The 19,097-nt window shown below is 39.5% G+C and overlaps 2 protein-coding genes across 2 annotated transcripts in view; one reads left to right on the forward strand and one right to left on the reverse strand.

The window, feature by feature from the left end:
- Positions 1 to 11,438, forward strand: part of itgav (integrin, alpha V) — a 38,939-nt gene extending 27,501 nt beyond the window's left edge. The window contains exons 23-32 of the mRNA XM_026143871.1: positions 112 to 204; positions 490 to 569; positions 4,033 to 4,113; positions 4,430 to 4,535; positions 4,910 to 5,068; positions 5,646 to 5,780; positions 6,067 to 6,180; positions 6,792 to 6,899; positions 7,655 to 7,774; positions 7,963 to 11,438. Coding sequence (XP_025999656.1) covers positions 112 to 204; positions 490 to 569; positions 4,033 to 4,113; positions 4,430 to 4,535; positions 4,910 to 5,068; positions 5,646 to 5,780; positions 6,067 to 6,180; positions 6,792 to 6,899; positions 7,655 to 7,774; positions 7,963 to 8,055 — 1,089 coding nt within the window. The 3' untranslated portion in view covers positions 8,056 to 11,438. The remainder of the gene's footprint in view (positions 1 to 111; positions 205 to 489; positions 570 to 4,032; positions 4,114 to 4,429; positions 4,536 to 4,909; positions 5,069 to 5,645; positions 5,781 to 6,066; positions 6,181 to 6,791; positions 6,900 to 7,654; positions 7,775 to 7,962) is intronic.
- A 211-nt stretch (positions 11,439 to 11,649) lies between these two features.
- Positions 11,650 to 18,742, reverse strand: LOC113007379 (alpha-aspartyl dipeptidase). Its single transcript, XM_026143872.1, has 8 exons — positions 18,308 to 18,742; positions 17,548 to 17,636; positions 15,652 to 15,726; positions 15,425 to 15,504; positions 14,823 to 14,996; positions 12,296 to 12,355; positions 12,103 to 12,185; positions 11,650 to 11,801 (listed from the first exon to the last, which is right to left on the reverse strand). The coding sequence occupies exons 1-8, from the start codon at positions 18,400 to 18,402 to the stop codon at positions 11,735 to 11,737; spliced, it is 723 nt and encodes a 240-aa protein (XP_025999657.1). The 5' UTR covers positions 18,403 to 18,742; the 3' UTR covers positions 11,650 to 11,734.
- Positions 18,743 to 19,097: the final 355 nt, after the last annotated feature.

A 19,097-nucleotide genomic window follows, 5' to 3' on the forward strand; every position in this document is an offset into this window, starting at 1 on the left:
GAAAAGTTCTTGCATTGGAATGTTTGTTCATAAAGTATTACTGTACAATCCAGTTCATCATTGAGCTGGTAATAATTCTTGTAATAATCAGTGATGTCTTATTTTTCTTAGGCCCTGTCTAGGCTGTCCTGCGCCTACAAGAAAGAGAACCAGACTAAAATGGTGGTGTGTGACCTTGGAAACCCCATGAAGGGAGGAACTAAGGTCAGTGATCGGTGCATGTAAAGACACACACACACACATAGGAGTTGGTCCAACTGGAAGTTGATCAGAAGGGAAAGAAAACTTTAAAGCACATTTGATTTGCCCGAATAAATATTTGAATCAAATATATTGAACTGCAGCTTTAAAATCAGAATACGTCAGTAATGAAGTTTCGATTATTTTGAGTGACCTTTGTTCACCAAATCAAGTCTAGTGATGTCTGCTGGATTTTCTTGCATCCTCCTGCTCACTGATTGTCCCTGTCCCTGTGCTCTCATTGGTCAGATGGTGGCTGAGTTGGGGTTCAGCGTGCAACAGCTATCAGAGGACGACACATCTGTCCGCTTTGACCTGCAGATAGTCAGGTACGGAACAGTGTTTGGTCTCTTTGTTCTGACCCTGCTTTAACTCATCAAATTTAACCCATTTTGATATTTGATAGAAGCAAAAATACCCTGGATGCTACGCTTTTGTATAGGTGCTATAAATGTTTGTACACCGAGACTGCTCCTGGACAAATTCGACCTGAATCGGTTCAGATCAGGTGGATTTTAAATCTTGGGGAACAGTAAAACTGTGTAGGAGTGGTCATATGTGGTACACATAAGAACAAAGGTCATAACGAGGTCAGATGGTGCCTTCACACAGAAACAAGAGCTGTAATAGGGTGGTGGGGTGGTTAGGAAACAGGGCAAGAAGGTTCCTGGTTCAAATCCCAGCTGGGGCCTTTCTGTGTGGGGCTTGCATGTTCCTCCTTTGCCTGCTGGGTACTCCAGCAAAAATGCACGTGTTAGGTTAATTGTTGATTCTAAATTCAATTCAATTCAATTTTATTTATATAGCGCCAAATCAAAACATAAGTCGCCTCAAGGCGCTTCATAGATACAGAGAAAAACCCAACAATCATATGACCCCCTATGAGCAAGCACTTTGGCAACAGTGGGAAGGAAAACTCCCTTTTAACAGGAAGAAACCTCCAGCAGAACCAGGCTCAGGGAGGGGCGGCCATCTGCTGCGACCATGGAGCCATGGAGGTAGATAAAGTGCTGTATGAAAGTCAATGTGTGACTAGTAGAAAAATGCATTACAAACATTTCATTAGGATTAATCATCAGTTTAGTTTGGTTATTAGCAATGTTCCCTCTAATTTTTCATGTGTCTGAGTGAACAAACAAACTCCCTGAGCGGTCCCTCGGACCACTGTGAGCAACATTAGACGTGTGCACTGTGGTCACGCCAGCATCAAATCCATCCAAGTCACATGGTTTATTAAAATAATCAAATTACAGCATTTATGTTTATGTTAGACGACTTTTAAATAACTGCTTTAGCCCACTTACAATGAAAAATTTAAAAAATCTTGTTCATGACCTGTGTAGTATGTTCACACTATTGGAAGTAAGTAGTAGTAGTATGTTTTTGCTCACAGGCGGAGAGTGTTTTCGAGCGTTTTCCTTATAAAACGCAGTTTTTACCGTTTCTTCCCGCAGTAAATATAAACAACGATGGTATTCAGGAAGAAAACCAAACATTAAAAATATTTTTATCATATCTCTGGTTTTACGTGGCCTATCAACACGATTTAAAAACTGGTATAAAGTCGACACTTTTTCCGTCAATTGTTCCGTCTGTCCTGCTCACACCTCCAATGGTTGTACACGTTGTCATTAACGTGGCTTCACTCCACATCATCCACGCTGCTTTGCTAGCTAAAACACCGGTGTCAGCACATAAGGACGCTGTCATAGTCTGTCAACGACGTTGATTAGCTGCGTATATACGAATGTGAATCGCATCATTGGCTGGACTATGGGATAAGGTGGCATCGTTCTAATCCCATACGGGAGCAGCCAGTCACTCACTGACTCACACTGCAAAACAGAATTGTTAAAGTTTTAATTTTAATTTCAATTCAGGTAGTTTTTTTTTTGTGCGCAGCACAGATTTTCTGTGTGCAGAGAGTGTGCCAGCAGTGCGCAATTGCGCAGCTTAGAGGGAACATTGGTTATTAGTCAAATGGGCTGTTTATACATTCTAAACAGATCTGTTGTTTAAAAATTGTTGTACACAATCACTATGATGGACTCTCTGGCCTTGGTCAAAATTGAGTCGAACTACTTCGAAGGCCTGAAATATCAACAGTAGGTAATTCTGGGTAATTGTAATGAGTGCCGCATAGTGCCACCTACTGACAGCACTTCAGTTTTTGTTTTCTTTTTCATATTAGCACACAAACACTGGTGTATAGAGAGGCAAAAGTTACACAAAGACTAAAATCAAGGCTAAAATATAAATAAAGTTTTCATTTTGTCATTATGAGGAATTAATGGTAGTCTCAAGAAGTGTTTAAAATGAAGGATTTCAGTACATCCTGTATCCAGTGTGAAATGATAAGGACTCTGCTGTTATTCCAAGGACACAAAAGAAAATCAGGGTACAGTAGCATCAACACACCTCAGAAGGTTTAGCGTGATAGAAGCTAACTGCAATCAGACTGAGTGTTAAGCCCACTTAATTCATTAAAGCAGAGCTGTTTTCCTCGTCTCGCTCATCTGAATGACAAAAGCCCTGAAACTCTGAAGGAAGCAGCTCCGTCTTCACATTCTTCTGTGTTAGTGTTTTTGTACTTCTGTGGCAGAGAGAGAGAGAGAAGTATGTTAATGAAGGGTTTTCAGCAGTCTTTGGTTCGCCTCCTCTTCAGCTCATCGACACACTCGTACTGCACAGCAGTTTCACTGCTCCTTAAATGTGTGCCAGGAGATTTCTGAAGGCCGTTTCTCTCTTTTTGTCATCACCTTTGACATGTACAGATTAACTATGTTTTAACCTTTTCTCATATTCTTAAACTTTTTAAGGTAGTTATCTTTATTATTATCCGTTACATTTGACTTATTCCTGATTTATTTTTGATTTCTTTCATGAGCTCTACATTTTAGCAACTTTGTTGGTGATTACTGTATTTATTTGTCAGGTTGGAGCAACAGATTTTCAGTCAGTTAGTTGCAGTTGAGTGTTGTGATGTCTTTGATTTGCAGTATGGCACTGACAGCATTTTGTTCACGATAAGCACAAATGTAGAATTTAGCACTTTAGCATCAGGTTCGAACTTTTAATCAGGATTTTACTTTTTTTAGTATTTATTACCATCATTCACTGGACTTATTATTCAATAGTGGCTTTCATTTTATTTTATCTTTATCTTTATTTGCCTTTTTTATGACATATATCTTCTTTGAAATGTCTTTTAGATGCTTTACAAATAAGAATAGAGTAATCAATAAGTTGTAATATTTCTCCAGCCATTCATTCATTTTCTTCAGCTTATCCAATTTAGGATCCTTACATTAGAAATGTAACAGACTCCAGGACTGAGTTGCTGCGCATAAGATAGGGTTCTGGCAGAGCCTATCATAGCTGTCCTAGGACGAGAGGCACGGTTCCCCCTGGACAATTTGTCAGTCTGCCGCAGGGCTGAATCATAAAGACAGACAACCATTCATTGCATTCAGACCTGTGCGCAGTTTGAATTACTGATGTAACTAAACCTGGCACAGTGGTTAGTACGATGGCCTCGCAGCAAAAAGGTCCTGGGTTCAAATCCAGCCTCTACGTCTTCTCCCGTGTCTGTGTGGGTTCTCTCAGGTGACTCTGGCTTCCATCTACAGTCCAGAGACGTGTGCGAGGTTAGGTTATCTTAATAAGGTTAGATCATTGTATTCTGATGTTGTTTATTTTAACACATTTAGGGGTTAGGGATTTTGTTTGTTTGTTTGTTTGTTTGTTTGTTTTTGGTCATGTGAATGTGACTGTTTGTTGTTGATTTTTCAGCTCTAACCAGTTTGACAACACCAGTCCCAAAGTCACCAGCGTCATCAAACTGGCTGTACTCGCTAAAGTCTCCATCAGAGGGTAAAACGCACAGAAACACACACTGCTGCTCCTGAAGGTGTTTCTCTTTCTGCTTAAGAAGCTTCAAAAGAAGAGGCTGTAATTTATATGATTTTCCCAATAGTGTATTTAAATAATAATAATGATAATTGATAAGCTTGTTGCCTCATCTTTAAAAAGGGATGAGGCTTTAAAAGCTACAGAATTTGTACAACTATAAAAACAAAAGTGTTGACTACACCCTCGTTTAACTGGTATATCTCTGACTTTGAAACTTGCTTTAAAAACAAGTTTTTATGATTCCAGCTTCACATTGTTCCTTAAAATGTGTTTCCAGGTCTTCATCTCCTGGTCAGGTGTTTATTCCTATCGCCAACTGGAAACCGAGAGACCCTCCTGTATTCGGTGACGACATCGGACCACAAATAGTACACGTCTACGAGGTACAGACACACGTGCACGAACATGCGGGAGAGACGGGTGATTCTGTTTTTTTTATCTCACTGATTTAACTAAGACTGCACAAGATGATAATATTATTATTATTATTATTATTATTATTATTATTAGCAGCAAGCATAATGTAATGTAGGTCAAGCTGACCTCATGATTTCACAATGAATTATGCTATATGAGACTGTATTTCTTGGTCTCCCACCCTTTTGGTATTATTGTATAGTTCAACTGCTTTTTGTTTTTTGAAATGATTTATTAGAGCTTCACAGTCACAGATTTAATGCCAGTGGTTATTGAAAATATTTCTTCTGTATTTTTATTTCTTTGGACTGAGATTAAAACTTGCATTCCCCTTTCACAGCTCCTGAACAACGGTCCCAGTACGTTCAGTAAGGCAGCGCTGGAGGTCAAGTGGCCGTACCAGTTTAGAAACAGCTCTCTGCTCTACATCACCAGCTACGACACAGAGGGACCCATCAACTGTACCACTGACATACAGATAAACCCACTCAATGTCTCTGTAAGGCACACAAATACAGAAACAACACAAATGCACACCAATACTCAAACAGTTCACAACATACAGCTTCTTTCCACAGTTTTGTCAATTGTGATCTTAAAGGTACTTCTTCTAAATTTGTGCTTAAAAATATGACTATCACAACCATGGATTATCTTAAAGAGATCAGCTGACATTAAACTATTGCCAGGCTGTACTTTATACCACTTTGTACCAAAACATGCTGAGTCAGTTTAACCTTCAGTTAAGCGGCCACATCATCACAGGACACACCTGCTTACAGTGGTGGCGAGAGAAAAAGGCAAAGCCTCTTGAGGAAATGGGGTAGCTAAATCAAATGTTCAAAGTCAAACAGCAGCGCAGACCAACAAACATGTCAGCACCAGCTGATAAAAAGCTGCCCTCTAGTGGTGAAAGTTTTTGTTGAATTCTTCAGTTTGTAATTAGACAAAGTAGCTTTAAACACCAATAAGAAGTATTTCTGCTGTTCCAATTAATAATGTGCTGCTGTGGCAGTGCTCCTTCTCTTACATGTTTCCAACAAATAAGCCTTTCTTTGTGTGTCTGTGTCTTTCAGAACCCATTGAGCACTTCAAAGAACACCAGCACTGTTACGCCTGGAGGACGAGAGTCGGAGGGACGGAATCAAAACAGCGTCCGCCAGAGGAGAGATCTGGAGTCCAGAAATGCAGAGAATGACCTGCAGACACTGGTAAATCTACACAAGCACATATGCTTTGAATAACCCATTTGTATGACATGAAATTACACCTTGACTCATGCCTGATCGTGCTAAGAACAGCTGATGCATCCCAGCAGCTTTAGATGACATCTCCCAATCAAATTGCGTTCCTAAAGAAAAGCATTCATTTGACTCCTGCTGTGCTTCTCTACATGTAAACGTTTCTGTGTGTGTGTGTGTGTGTGTGTGTGTGTGTGTGTGTGTGTGTGTGTGTGTGTGTGTGTGTGTGTGTGTGTGTGTGTGTGTGTGTGTGTAGGACTGCCACACAGCTAAGTGTCTGACACTGAAATGTCAGGTTGGTCGTCTAGAAAGGAGGAAGAACGCCATCCTCTTCATCTACTCCAGACTGGATGTCAACAACTTCCTCAGGGTAATCAAATAAAAGCACCTATGTTAGGGCAGAGCAATGTTACTGAACACAGCAACCAGCTCTGTGTCTGTGTTCTCTTAAATTATAAATGCATGCTCTTTTCTTTCTGTTTCCTTTCCTGATTAACACAACACAACATGCACTGGTTTGGGTTTGCTGTGTGTCTCCATCATATTATTGTAGTGTCTTTACCTTACAATATAGAGCACCTCGAAGCAACTGTTGTTGCAATTTGGTGCTATGCAAATAAATGGAATCTAATCACACAACAGAACATGTGTGCAACGTCTTAGAAACAAAAGCTGGTCTTTATAAAGTTTCACTGTTGCACTAACCCAGTGATGGCTGCCTGTGCATCTATGGGTGCATTACATGCAGTGGTTGCTAGTAGCTAATCCAACATTCATAATCTGGACTTTTTGCCAAAATGTAAACAAATAACCAGAACAGTGTTGCCCAGACTGTCACATTTTTAAACCTCTGTCCTAATTTCTCTAATAGCTGAAGAACACATGTCTGTTGTTAGGTAATATCCATTCTCCAGGTCGTGATTTATCCTCAGCATTTTGGACTTCATTTGTCAGACATGTGACTTTTTTCCCTCCTTTCAGCCTGAGAATCAGAATCGTTCCTATGTGATACAATCAACGGCTAGCTTCAGTGTGATCGAGATGCCCTACAAGAACCTGGAGATGGAGCTACCATCCAATAGCACCACAGTAAGACACACAAACAGAAATGATCAGCACTGCATGGAAGACACAGAATTATCTACAAACAGAAAGTCAACACAAAATGCGTGTGCACATATACGGAGGTTTCATGAATGAAATACGTAGCAAACTAGTGACTTTAAAGTTATGGTTTTCTTCTGAAGTTCAAAGAATTTCACAGAAAGATAAACAAGCATACAAAACCTCTCAGTGCAGGAAGTCAGACTCATGACAGTAGACTCGTTATCAGCAAGGAGATGAAAAATAAGCTCTCTCACCTTGTTGTTACACAAACCAGTTCCTGTCTGCAGAAAAACAAAAAACAAAAGAAAAAATCTTGATTTCTGAATGAGCTCATATTTTCACATAAACTACATGAAATGTAATCATATAAACAGTAGGAGTCCCTTAATATTAGATTTTAAATCAGTCAGAGAAAACACATTCTTCAGTGTTTTGCTATAACACAGCAGTCTCTAAATCACTGATAAAACATGTTAGTGCAGGTCCACAGCGTGTTCGGAAGCACTCGCTGGCATTTAGACTCCCGACTCTTCGTAAAGATTATGGACCGTAGACTTAATGAAGCGTTGGAACAAGTTGATACCAGTCTTGAGGAATTTATTATAACAGCCTTAAAGGAACACAGATGGAAGGACAGTGCATATTTTAAAGAGTTAGATTGGTCATTTTATAACAGCATAATGACTTTAAGCTGATCAGGACGAAGTAAGTATGTTTTTGGTTTTGTCTCGTTTCAGGTGAGTGTATCAGTGGTTTGGGTGGCTGAGCCTCCTCCACCAGTGCCAGGCTGGGTGGTGGCTCTGGCTGTGCTGGCAGGACTGCTGCTGCTGGCGCTGCTTATCTTCATCATGTACAAGGTAGTAAACATGTCCATTGTCACTGTTCTTGTGCTGCTTTTTTCCTTTTTCCTAAGCTTCTGTAGTTTTACACTGAGACGTGTGTTCAGACGTTGCTCTTCTGTGTCAGATTAATGGCTGAAACACCACTTTCACTACCAAATATAACCGACTCTTGTGCCCTCTTTTCTTCTTCTTCTCCTGTGCAGTTGGGTTTCTTTAAGAGAGTCCGCCCCCCACAGGAGGACTGCATTGAAAAGGAGCAGCTGCAGCCGGAGGAGAACGGAAACACTGATGCCTAGATGTCAAACTGTGAGGGACTGATGGCAAATCAGTAGGGGGTGGGAAGAAATCAGGGTAAAAAGGCCTCTGAGAGCATTTCACTGTATTGACTGTTGGATGGCAGATAATGATATGATTTAAGATTTAATGTGCTGGTTTTATTTTTATTTTGTTTTTTTTTTAAAAAAAAGTCAACATGTATTTGTGCCAAAAGAGAATCTGGAAAACATTGATCAAACAAAATCCACAAAGTTTAGTGTTAAAGGAGCAGTTCGACGTTTCCTGAGAAGCTGCATCACAGTGTGTGCGTGATGGCTGAACGACGCTGATGTTACGAACTGCAGATGTTTTGTGAGTTCACACATACATTTGTTTAATTTGTGAGAGTTGCATGATCAGATTGCCTGCTTTAAAAATATAAAGCTACAGCTTGATTAGCTTACCTTAACATGGGACTGGGAACAAAGAAAATTCACCTCATCTTTTCACATTAATGATATTAAAAATCACAACTCTAAGTACTATATAAACATTTAATAAATGTTTTTTGTTCCCTAAAATCATTATTGATAAAATGTGTCAAAATGCTTTTACAAACTAGCTGTGAGAGCTAGCAAGTCGATCTCTTGTATTGTATTCAACATTTGAAAAATGCAGAATTTCATATTTACAATTCAAGCATTAAAAATTAAACAAGCTAGAGCATATTAGTGAACATTAAAGCTGCCAGGCAGATCTTGTTACCTCTTCACAGGACCACGCTAGCTGTTCCCTAGCCAAGCTAATCCACTGCAGTTTCATATTTAATATTCAAACACAAGCCTGTTGTCATTCTGAACATGTCCTAAACCGTTGAGCTATTCCTTTAACAAATCGAGAAACTTAATGGTTTTGTTCCAGCAGGCAGTTGAAATCAAAATTACAGTTTTCCAGAAGTTATAAGAAGCATAAACCACCTTAATTTTCACATTTTCCATCCAAACACAAATTCAGCAATGAGATAAACAGCCTTGTTGTTATGCTACACTTAAGTCATTGTTTTAGAGTTTCTAAGAGCAGTTAATTATTAATACAGCCAGTGATTATTATTGTATTGTATTATAGAATACCACAGACTGAATCAGTGGAGTTTAAATCAGCAAAGGTGCGCTATAAAAACACATTATCCCAGCTGAGACACAAGAAGCGTAAAACACCACAAACACAATAGCCAACTGATCCAAGCAGAGCATAAACAAATAACACATATGTCACAGTGATGTGCCATATTATCTTAGTATGGACTCAAATTATTACTACGCAAAACAAGTGTTTGTTTCATATGTGAGAGTATCGGCCGATATATTGAATTTTTATCAGTCGGGTTCCACTTGTAATTTAGTAAATGTTTTTTTTCTTTTTGTTTTAGTGACGTGATTAATTTTGATCAACCAGCAATGTAAAAACAAACAAAAACAAAGCAATACGGTAACTGAAGCAGCTAGTTAGCTGCATTCAGGTCTTTTTAGATGTTTCGGTAAAACTGGTTTATCTGCTGTAGCATGGGATGATGGGAAGCTCACAATAATATATTTGCCCTTATGTACGCTTGTTTTTTCTCTTCCTGCTTTGTGTGTGGGGTAGCTGATCTGCATTTCTCTTGTATGAGTTTGCTTTGGGATGTTGGTGGTTGTTTCCTTTGTATTTTGTACACAACATTAATTAGAGTTTTAGAAGTTTGTCCAACCTTTTTCAACACAATCAAGAAAATGTTTGGCCAAATGTAATTTTGTTTGTGCAGAAAATGGTTGAAAATCATTTTAAGTTCTGTCTGATTAGTCAGTCCACAGAAGCCTCATATCTCGCATCATTATGTTGAAGCTGATCTTATGTTGTGTCTCTGCAAGCAAAGAGCTGTAACTGGCTGAGAAAATGTTTCAGGCTGTATGGAAACCGGTCTATATTTGCCATACATTAAATGCATTCTAGATCCTAACAAGTATTATTAAATGAACAATTTCAGTTATTTTTCAAGTGAATAGATAAACTTAAAAACATTTTTTTTGGATTTTTATTTTTATTTTTAACCTGACCAATTGATGAAAGTATTAAAGTGTTTAAGACATTACACATTTTAATGTTTAAGATTTGTCAACATGTGTAAATACCTTCAGTCAGTGGCTAGAGCAACAGCAATAGTAACTATGGGGGTGGAGCTTAACAGACTATTAGTAATTCTAACCTGGCAAAGTACGGGCTGTTTTAGTGTTAGTGAGCTGCGACTTGAGTGTTGACCAGTGTGTGTTGACATGATCGATTGGATTGTGTATTTGCAAGCATGTGATTGGTTCATGTTTCATTGTAATCACTAGTTGAGGCCCGTTCAGCTCACACAGCAACAAGCATAGAGTTTTATTGTGTAGTTTTAAATCACAAACTTCTTTTTAAAAAGACTTGTAGTCCTTTTCACTGAATTGGTTGTGACAGTTTTTCCTGCACTGAGGCCTTTTGGATTTCTACTTATTTACATTCAGATTTCAGACTGGCAGCTTTGCTGGGAACAAGTTAAAACAAATGCAGGTTTCTACTTTGTGTTTTGAGTATATGATTGCTCTAATACTTAAGAAAAAAAAAGAAAAAAATACTTTGCTATTTACCCATATTGGGTTCGCATTATAAATTAATGTTTATAGCTGATTATAGGTTTACAAATATAATAATGCAGGTAACATTCATCATAAAATAACAGGAAGACTTTAATAAGCACATTATACATTGTTTTCTTTCAGTGGCATCTTAACCAATACTTTGAACCAACTTGTCCTACTTGAGCAAAGAGTTGTGTGTTTGTGTCGGACGGCACTTCTTAACAAATGAGTGATTTTGGTATGAGGATTGATCTTAGGTCAGTGCTCTCATGCGGGAGATAAACTGAGCGGCTTCACTGCACTGTTAATTTTTTCTATAAAGGTTTTCTAAGGTTGATTGTGTGTAAATTAGACCAAAACAGCATGTTTCTCTTTGCCAGGAGTCAGTTGGACAGAAATCTGTTCATTTCAGTATCAGTCATTTCAAATTACTCAGAAAAGCTGCAAATCGCTAAAACATTTATTTCTGTCCTCACATCTTTGATATGACCTTATTATCAGCACCGTTGTCCTGAGCGATGATGCAAAAGCCTTTGGTGAGTAGAGGAGTTTGTGTTAAATATGGAGGAATAATAAAAAAAAACAAAGCCTCCTGGCAGATACGAGTGATTTGCAGCCAGTCATTTGTATTTAATATTGCTCCGTGTTTCTTTCTGCCCTAAGAAAATATTGACTATTTTTGATGTATGTATTCTTTCACATAGAGAATAAAACAATGATTTCATAAAGAGATGATTTTACCTTTAAACTAAAATAAACTGATTTGTTCACATCTGTTCAGTGTTTTGTGGTGATCTCTTCTTTTTAAACCAGGCAGCCTTTTACAAATGTATATACGAATATTGCATTTAAATCACATCACCATGTGTAAATTGGAAGGAATTTGTACTTTACAGACTTAATGGTCAATTTTTGTTTTAATTTATTCAGGCTTTTGCACAAGTTGCTAAAAAAAAAATACTAGATTAACTTTACTGGAGAGACACATTAGATGTTTCCTTAAAATCTTTATTCTGTTCCAACCAGAAACATTGAAAACTTTGTGCTCCTCGTCTTGCTTCCATTTGACCGATCATTGTGCATCAGTTAGCAGGAAGCTAAGGTCACTGCCTGGCTCATACTCCACTGTGGGCTTTTTCCTGAAACACATAATTATACACAAAAAGAAAGCATTTATAAAAATCCTGCTGATATTTTCTGGTCACTGGAATAACTCAACTTGTTTCGCGTTCTCAAATTGTGTGTTTGTTCTACTGATGATGTACACACCCTGGTTACACAGCCGCATTGCTGGGATGCTGTTTAGATTTAGTTAAGAACATGTTAACATTAAACTAATTTTGTTTTAGTGTAAGGCTAATAAAGGCTACAGTCGATTAGAAAGGAGATTGGATAAGTCAGTGTGATGTCATCTCAAGTCATGAAAACTTAGTGTGTTACCTGGTGAACAGTCTGGCCTTAGTGGTTCCCAGCAGTGTCGCTTTGTTTCCCTCCACTAGCAGCAGGGAGCCCTCCCTCAGACCCTGACAACAAACAAAAAAGACGGTAATTTTCTAATGAAGCCGCTTCATCTTCTCGGCATGAAAGATTTAAGCACTATTACATGTATGCAGGTCTGCTTCCCCTCACTTACCAGGACACACGGAGTATCGGGTTCTTCGTGGTACTGGATGATCCTCTGCTCTCTGGTTTCCTACATGAAAACAAGATTCAAGATTGTAAGCACAGTGGAAACAGTGGAGGCTGAAACCACAGCTGAAATATAACTATTGATGTGACAAAATGTTCAAAATAACCTCGTCATTCACTCTTCTTTTTAACAAGAAATAAGGACAACTGCTCATTGGTGACAAACTGTCCTCAGTTAATTCAGCAAGTGTATTTTAATAACAGCATTCCTGTTTTGCTGAATACCTGCTGCTGTGACCACATTACAATGACAGAAGAAAACCCAAACCAAAGGGGAAACTCGGGGTTTAGTATCTTACATGGACGACTAGAGGAGCTGGGAATTGAACCGCTGACCTTCCAAACAGATGACCCAGTGTACCTCCTAAACCACAGTTGCTCATGTCTGTTCAGCTAAATACTGCTCCCAAATGTGTGATGATATTAAAATAAATTATAAACATAAATAAAAACTAAAATATTTAAAGATACAAATCTAGGTTTATTAACATTTGTCATTGTTGCAATCACCAAGAGTGACCACCAGGGGTCGGTGGACACAGCAATATATCTTTCAGAAAATAAATTTGTGCTTTATCGACGCAAATATTTTTATGAAGTGATTGTTTTTCCTTTGTGATTCTTCTCACAGCTGTTTGTTAACAAATGCTAACAACTGCTTGTCAATGTAAATCATTTTTCCAGCACAAAATGCAATTATTCTTCAGTTCTTTTCTAGTGTCAGGATTTGGATTTTGTTTTGTTTTGTTTTTCTTCTTCTTCTATATCATTACAGCATCAGAATCATTTCACTATGAAATGTATGCAATAACAAAACTCATACTCCAGACTTCACCTTACCCTCTGACAGCTTGCACTGAGCAAACCTTTCCTGTTTTCTGACACTTTTACCATCTGAACAAGAAATGATGAAAACCACCCTTCCATGAACGAAATTTACACCTCAGGAACGTTTTTTAAACCATTTAAGAATAATAGTTCGTGTTCTCCCTTAAGCTGGACACCAGATGCTTGCTGCCACGCCCTGTAGGTAGTGCAACTGCTACCCCATGGCCTGGCTCTATGAATTCAGTGTTTCACAACCCTCAAACTAAACATTGCATGTCATCACATTGGTCAGAGCTACCCTAAATCGCTTTGCTGACACTGCAGCTTTTTTGTCAGCTGTTGCAGTTTTACAGCTCTGAGTGTTGCATAATTTCCTCAGGCTGTTTTATCACGTGTTAGCTGGAACTCATGTCAGTCAAACCTTCTGCAAATCATCTGCCCCTTCATGCAGATTGTTTATAAACCCTTAAGGTCTAGAATGCATCCAGTTTAGGCTGGAGTCCAGTCTTGGTTATTTCCTACTGTGTCTCCATTCGTTTCTGCAGAGATACTTAATATGACCACAAAATGCAGGTAGTGCATAATCATTTATTAAAAAGATTCCCACTGGTGTTATCGTCTTTCTCCTAACTATCATTCTGTGGCATGAAGTTATTAAGTAATAAAGAGCAGATATATCCATTCATCTTCTACGGTCCAGGTCAGAGGGGCTAAGGTCTCAGCAGAGAAGCCCAAAGCTCCCTCTACTCACCCACCTCATCCACCTCGTCCCAGGGAGACACGGAGGTGTTCCGAAGTCGAGAGATATAATCTCTCCAGTGTGTCCTGTGTTTGCCCTTGGCTCTTCCTGGTAGGACATGTTTGTTATACGTCATCTTGGAGGCATCCTAATCAGATTCCTGTACCACCTTAATTGTCTCCTTTCAAAGTGGACGAGCAGTTGATCTACTACTGCAGATTTACTGAGGTCCAAATTCACTCAGTGTAAGGCGACATCCTTTTAAAGCCGAGCGAAAAACCTCCATGGCACTTCCACCGTTTCACTGTTGGAGCTGTTTCAACAGCTTAATTATTTTATTTACATATTACTCATAGTGCAAACATGTTGTTGCTTTGTCGCTTCCAAACATATCTGCTTATCTCTGAGCAGAGGGCAGCCATAAAGCAATGTTAGAGTGTTACTTATAACACTGATACGGCATACAAGCGACAGCTCAGTGCAGTAATCATTTTCTTATATCTGTCAACCAGCTAGCAAAACAAAGACTCCTACATCGTTTTTCACTGATGATTTTTAACCTCGGGCTCGTAGCAGTTCGGAATTTTGAGTAGTTGTAATACTCCCAGTATCTCTGATCAGTTTCATTTATCTGTATATTAGTGAAGGCTTTGCAGTGGACTGTGGCTGGAGTGTCTGCAGCAAGAATTTCAGCTTCATCTAGTAGCAGTGTAAAGCAACAGAAAATAGAAATCCTCAAAAACAAGCATCCAAAGCTCTACTTGTTATAAAATATATAGTTATTTCCAGCTCTGACAATCAGTAACTCTGATTATAAAACTGATTATTTGCAGAGACAAAGTCTAGACTAACCTGGCCTAACGGCCTCCTCACAGCAAACAGAACCTCAGGCTGTGTGACTCACCCCCATGTGGCGGCTGGTGCGGTCGGCGTCCAGGTAGTGCGGGTTGATGTTGAAGGGGACGAGGCCAATGGCAGAGAAGGACGGAGGGAAAACAATGGGCATGTCGTTAGTGGTACTGATGCTGATGGTGGCCACATTAGTGCCTGCACTGGAGCCCATGTAGGGGACACCATCCTGGGCAAGGATTTAAAGAATGTGGGAGTAAAGAAAAGGGAGACAAGAAGTAGTCATACTACTTAACTAAGAGCACACAGGAATCATTGGTTTAATTTCTTTTTAATAATCAAGACAGAATTTTTCTGCAATTATTTTTTAAAGAATCTAATCGATTTGGTCTGTTGTTTATGTGCATATTCATATAAAATGCGTACATAACTCCCCCAAATCTATTAAATTTATTTAAAACCCTCATAAGACAATAGTATATGTTTTTATAAAACATACACAAAATTATATTGAAATGGAATGTTTTTAATAAAAAACAACATCTATCAATCTATATATATAACCATTTGTAAAAATGTTACATTTTGCAATTATAAAGTATTTTGTTTGTTTGCTGTCTTGTTTTGTTCCAGTAAATATTTTTGGATTAAATATACCTCCATCACTCTCTTCCTGATCTCCATCACCACCTTGTTGTCATAAAGACTCTTCAGCAGCCGGAAAGTGTTGCCTCCACCTACAAACAAAAGCCTCTTTTAGCATCTCCATACTGCAGATTGGGTAAAGTAAAGGTTAGATGGTAATGTAGAATAAGAGAAAGAGAAAAAGTGTGAAATCCCTGAAGAAATTCCAAGAGCTGTTGCTTTCCTCAGATGTTCCTCACCTATAAAAATGCCCTCGGCCTTCCGGACAGCATCTACAGGGTCTGAGGCCTCGTGGATGCTGTCCACCTCATAACCTGCAGAAGACAAATGCTCTTATGACATGTAGGATTTGACTGAATTACATCTAGCAAAGCATGTCCTGTAAACTATCGTATGCACTGAAATCGAAAACAAAAACAAATACTGAAAGAATGCAGAAAAAATGGAGAAAACACCAAAATGCACATAAATAATAATGGATTGCATTTATATAGCGCTTTTCGGGACCCTCAAAGCACTTTACAATACCACTATTCATTCACTCTCACATTCACACACTGGTGGAGGCAGCTACAGGTGTAGCCACAGCTGCCCTGGGTCAGACTGACAGAAGCGAGGCTGCCATATCGCTCCATCGGCCCCTCTGGCCATCACCAGTAGGCGGTAGGTGAAGTGTCTTGCCCAAGGACACAACGACCAAGACTGTCCGAGCCGGGGCTCAAACCGGCAACCTTCCAATTACAAGACGAACACCCAACTCTTGAGCCACGATCGCCCCTGGACTGTGGCTCAAGATAGACCAAATACACTGACTTACATCAACACGATGCACAGAAAACACAAGGAAATACACAGAATACACTAGAATATATAGGAGAAACTGCACAGAAAATACAGGGGAAAATTCATTTCAAAATACCATAAAGCATAACACCTTAAACGTGTGAATCACCCATAAATTATTACTATACTACGGAGGAGCGGTCTGTGTGTCTCGGTGATTCCATCGGCTATGATGTCCTATGGACTTGCCCCAGGTAGGGTCTCTTGTTGGACAGGGTTACCGGGACCACACCCTGCAGCATGACCTGGAAGGGAGGTAGAGCATCTGATTGCTGGGCCTTAGCACATGTGGTCCAGACAGGCACAGCTCAAAAAGGCAAATTGAGCCCATCTACTTGTTTGCTCAAAGAGACAGAGGCCTTCTACTTTGGTGCTCTCTGCTTTCCGCAGTTGATGTGATCCTGTTGGCTTCATTGGTGGGTCCAAGTCGTCTGAAGCCAGGGTTCTGAAAAGGAAAAGGATTGAGTTCCCACTCCGAGTTAGAGACTTGCTATCCCAAGTGGATGAGTTCAAGTATGACTGTGACTTGTTCCCAAGATAGGGAAGTGGAAGATTGACAGACAGGGCTGTATCTCCAGTGATGAGGACTTTGTACTGGTAGATTGCTCTGAGCCATCAGTTTACCAACCGATTCACATCCACACCCTCACCTGTGGTCACAAGCTCTGAGCAGTGACCAAAAGAATGAGACTGGAGCTACAAGCAGTGGAAATGAGTTTCCTTTGAAAGGCTGGGCTTTCGCTAAGTGATAGTGTGGCGAGTTCAGTCATTCAGGTAGAATTTAGAATGACTGAACCACTACTCCACACCAAAAGGAGCCAGTTACATCCTAATCAGTTGGGCATCTGATTAGGATGTCTCCTGAATGTCTCCTGAGCAAGTGTTCCAGGCATGTCCTAGACCCAGATACATTGGATTAATTACATCTCTTGCCTGGCCTGGGAATGCCATGGTGTTCCCCGACATCAGCTACAAGCAGTTGCTGGACTTCTGTGCTTTTGCTGCTACTGTCAATGACCCGGCCCCAGATAAGTGGCAAAAAATGTATAGATGGATATACAGAAAGATTCCTAGAAACACTGAAAACTGTGCTTTCCAAAACAAAATATAGAATATATACACACCCTCAAATATTAAAGTAAGAGAAAAATATAGAACACAACTCTTAAATAAATGTATGTTTTATTAAACATGAACACAAAGGCATATAATTACTTAAGGCTTTATAAATATGAAACTAACAAGCAGGTGTACAGTATGAGACTCAAAAATAATCTGTTACATGAACCTACCAAGAGTCTTAAACTTGTCTCTGGCTAACTTAGTGTAGGCGTCTCTATCATGGAGAGCATAAGGAACAAACAGCACCCTCTTCACGTCTCTGAAATACATACAAACAGATTCATGATAAACACCAGACAGGCCGTCAGGAGTCCTACCTCAAGGCCAGTCGTGAATGTCTGCACACTAAACTTAAAAAGATTTCATTCTAAGGATTTTCACTGCCCTCTGTCCATAACTTTACAGTATTACATTGATGCTGAGTAACAGAGCTAAGAATATTTATTAGGTACTCTATATAATTACATTTTATTAGTTTCATGGGTTTTCAAACACAAGTTGTGTTTACCATTAAATACAACCTTATGAACAGATTAAAAGTGCAGCATAATTTGAATTTCATACATATGAGTGGGCAGGCTTATATATGAACCAGAAAACTGTGCCCATTCTTTGCTGTTCAGGTTTTCTACAACATATTTATTTCTGATCAGCTATTCTGATTTCCTTTTCCTTCCAACCCCCCACCCCACTCTGCCACCACCCTGAAAAATTCTGCAAACGCCCCTGCTCGTAGAGGGATTTACAAAGAATCAAATACAAATGCAATTATAATCCACGTTTGCTCAGTAAACTGACAGAATAAAAAAATAAAAACTTTCATCTTTCTTTTACGTCTTTGCATGTCACTTGACTTTGGCCCCACTTCCTGTTTCCTGTCCCCTTTGTCAACTTTCTGGCCCACATATATGAACCGCGGCGCTAACTTACTTTCCAAAGAAGCTGGAGATGTGCTGCTGACAGTGCTCCAGGTAACCACTGCCGTGCAAAGTGGAGTTGGACACCAGCAGGAGTCTCCTCTTCATCTTGAATAGAGAAACAGAAGAAAACCCACAGAAGTTTCAGTGCGGCGGAGTCCAGAGGTCCGGGGTCACAGTTCAGCTGTGATTAGGCTGATAGCGGCTCCCTGACAGCCCGTAAACCGGCTCTCATCAACTCTGATCCCGCCACGGAAGTTCACCTTGAAGCCGTTTAAAGCTCACAGCAGCATTCACGGTGCAGCACACCGTGTTACTATCACAGCCGCTCTGTCCTTTCTACTTTAAACTTACACTGGATCCAGCTAATACTTTTTATAAGGAGTAGTTGTATTTGATCAATTTTACCACTAGCGGAAACAACACTAGCGCTTCTAACCAAGTACTTTCATAATAAAAGTACCTCTATTTCGTTTCTCCTCAATTCTGCCAAAATAAAAGCGTCCTTTTCCCTGCAAGTCTATCGTCTAGTTCTAACAAAACAAAAGTCCTTCTTCATGGGCTGCTCACAGTCCAGTAAAATCCTTTCAGGGTAGAATTCTCTTTTTCTCCTTTCTCTTGAGTTATGTCAAATTAAAGCCTTGTATTTCCTTTCTGGATTTCCCCAAGTTCATCAGAATATAAGTATTCTGTACTTTTTGTACTACTACTACTACTTCTTTGTTGGTCTTCCATGGGTCCATTTAGAATAACAGGTGTTCCCTTGGCCTTGCTTTTTCCCTCTCCATCTTGTTTCCTGAAAA

This window comes from Astatotilapia calliptera, chromosome 16 (genome assembly GCF_900246225.1).
Source record: "Astatotilapia calliptera chromosome 16, fAstCal1.2, whole genome shotgun sequence".
Classification (NCBI taxonomy): Eukaryota; Metazoa; Chordata; class Actinopteri; order Cichliformes; family Cichlidae; genus Astatotilapia; species Astatotilapia calliptera.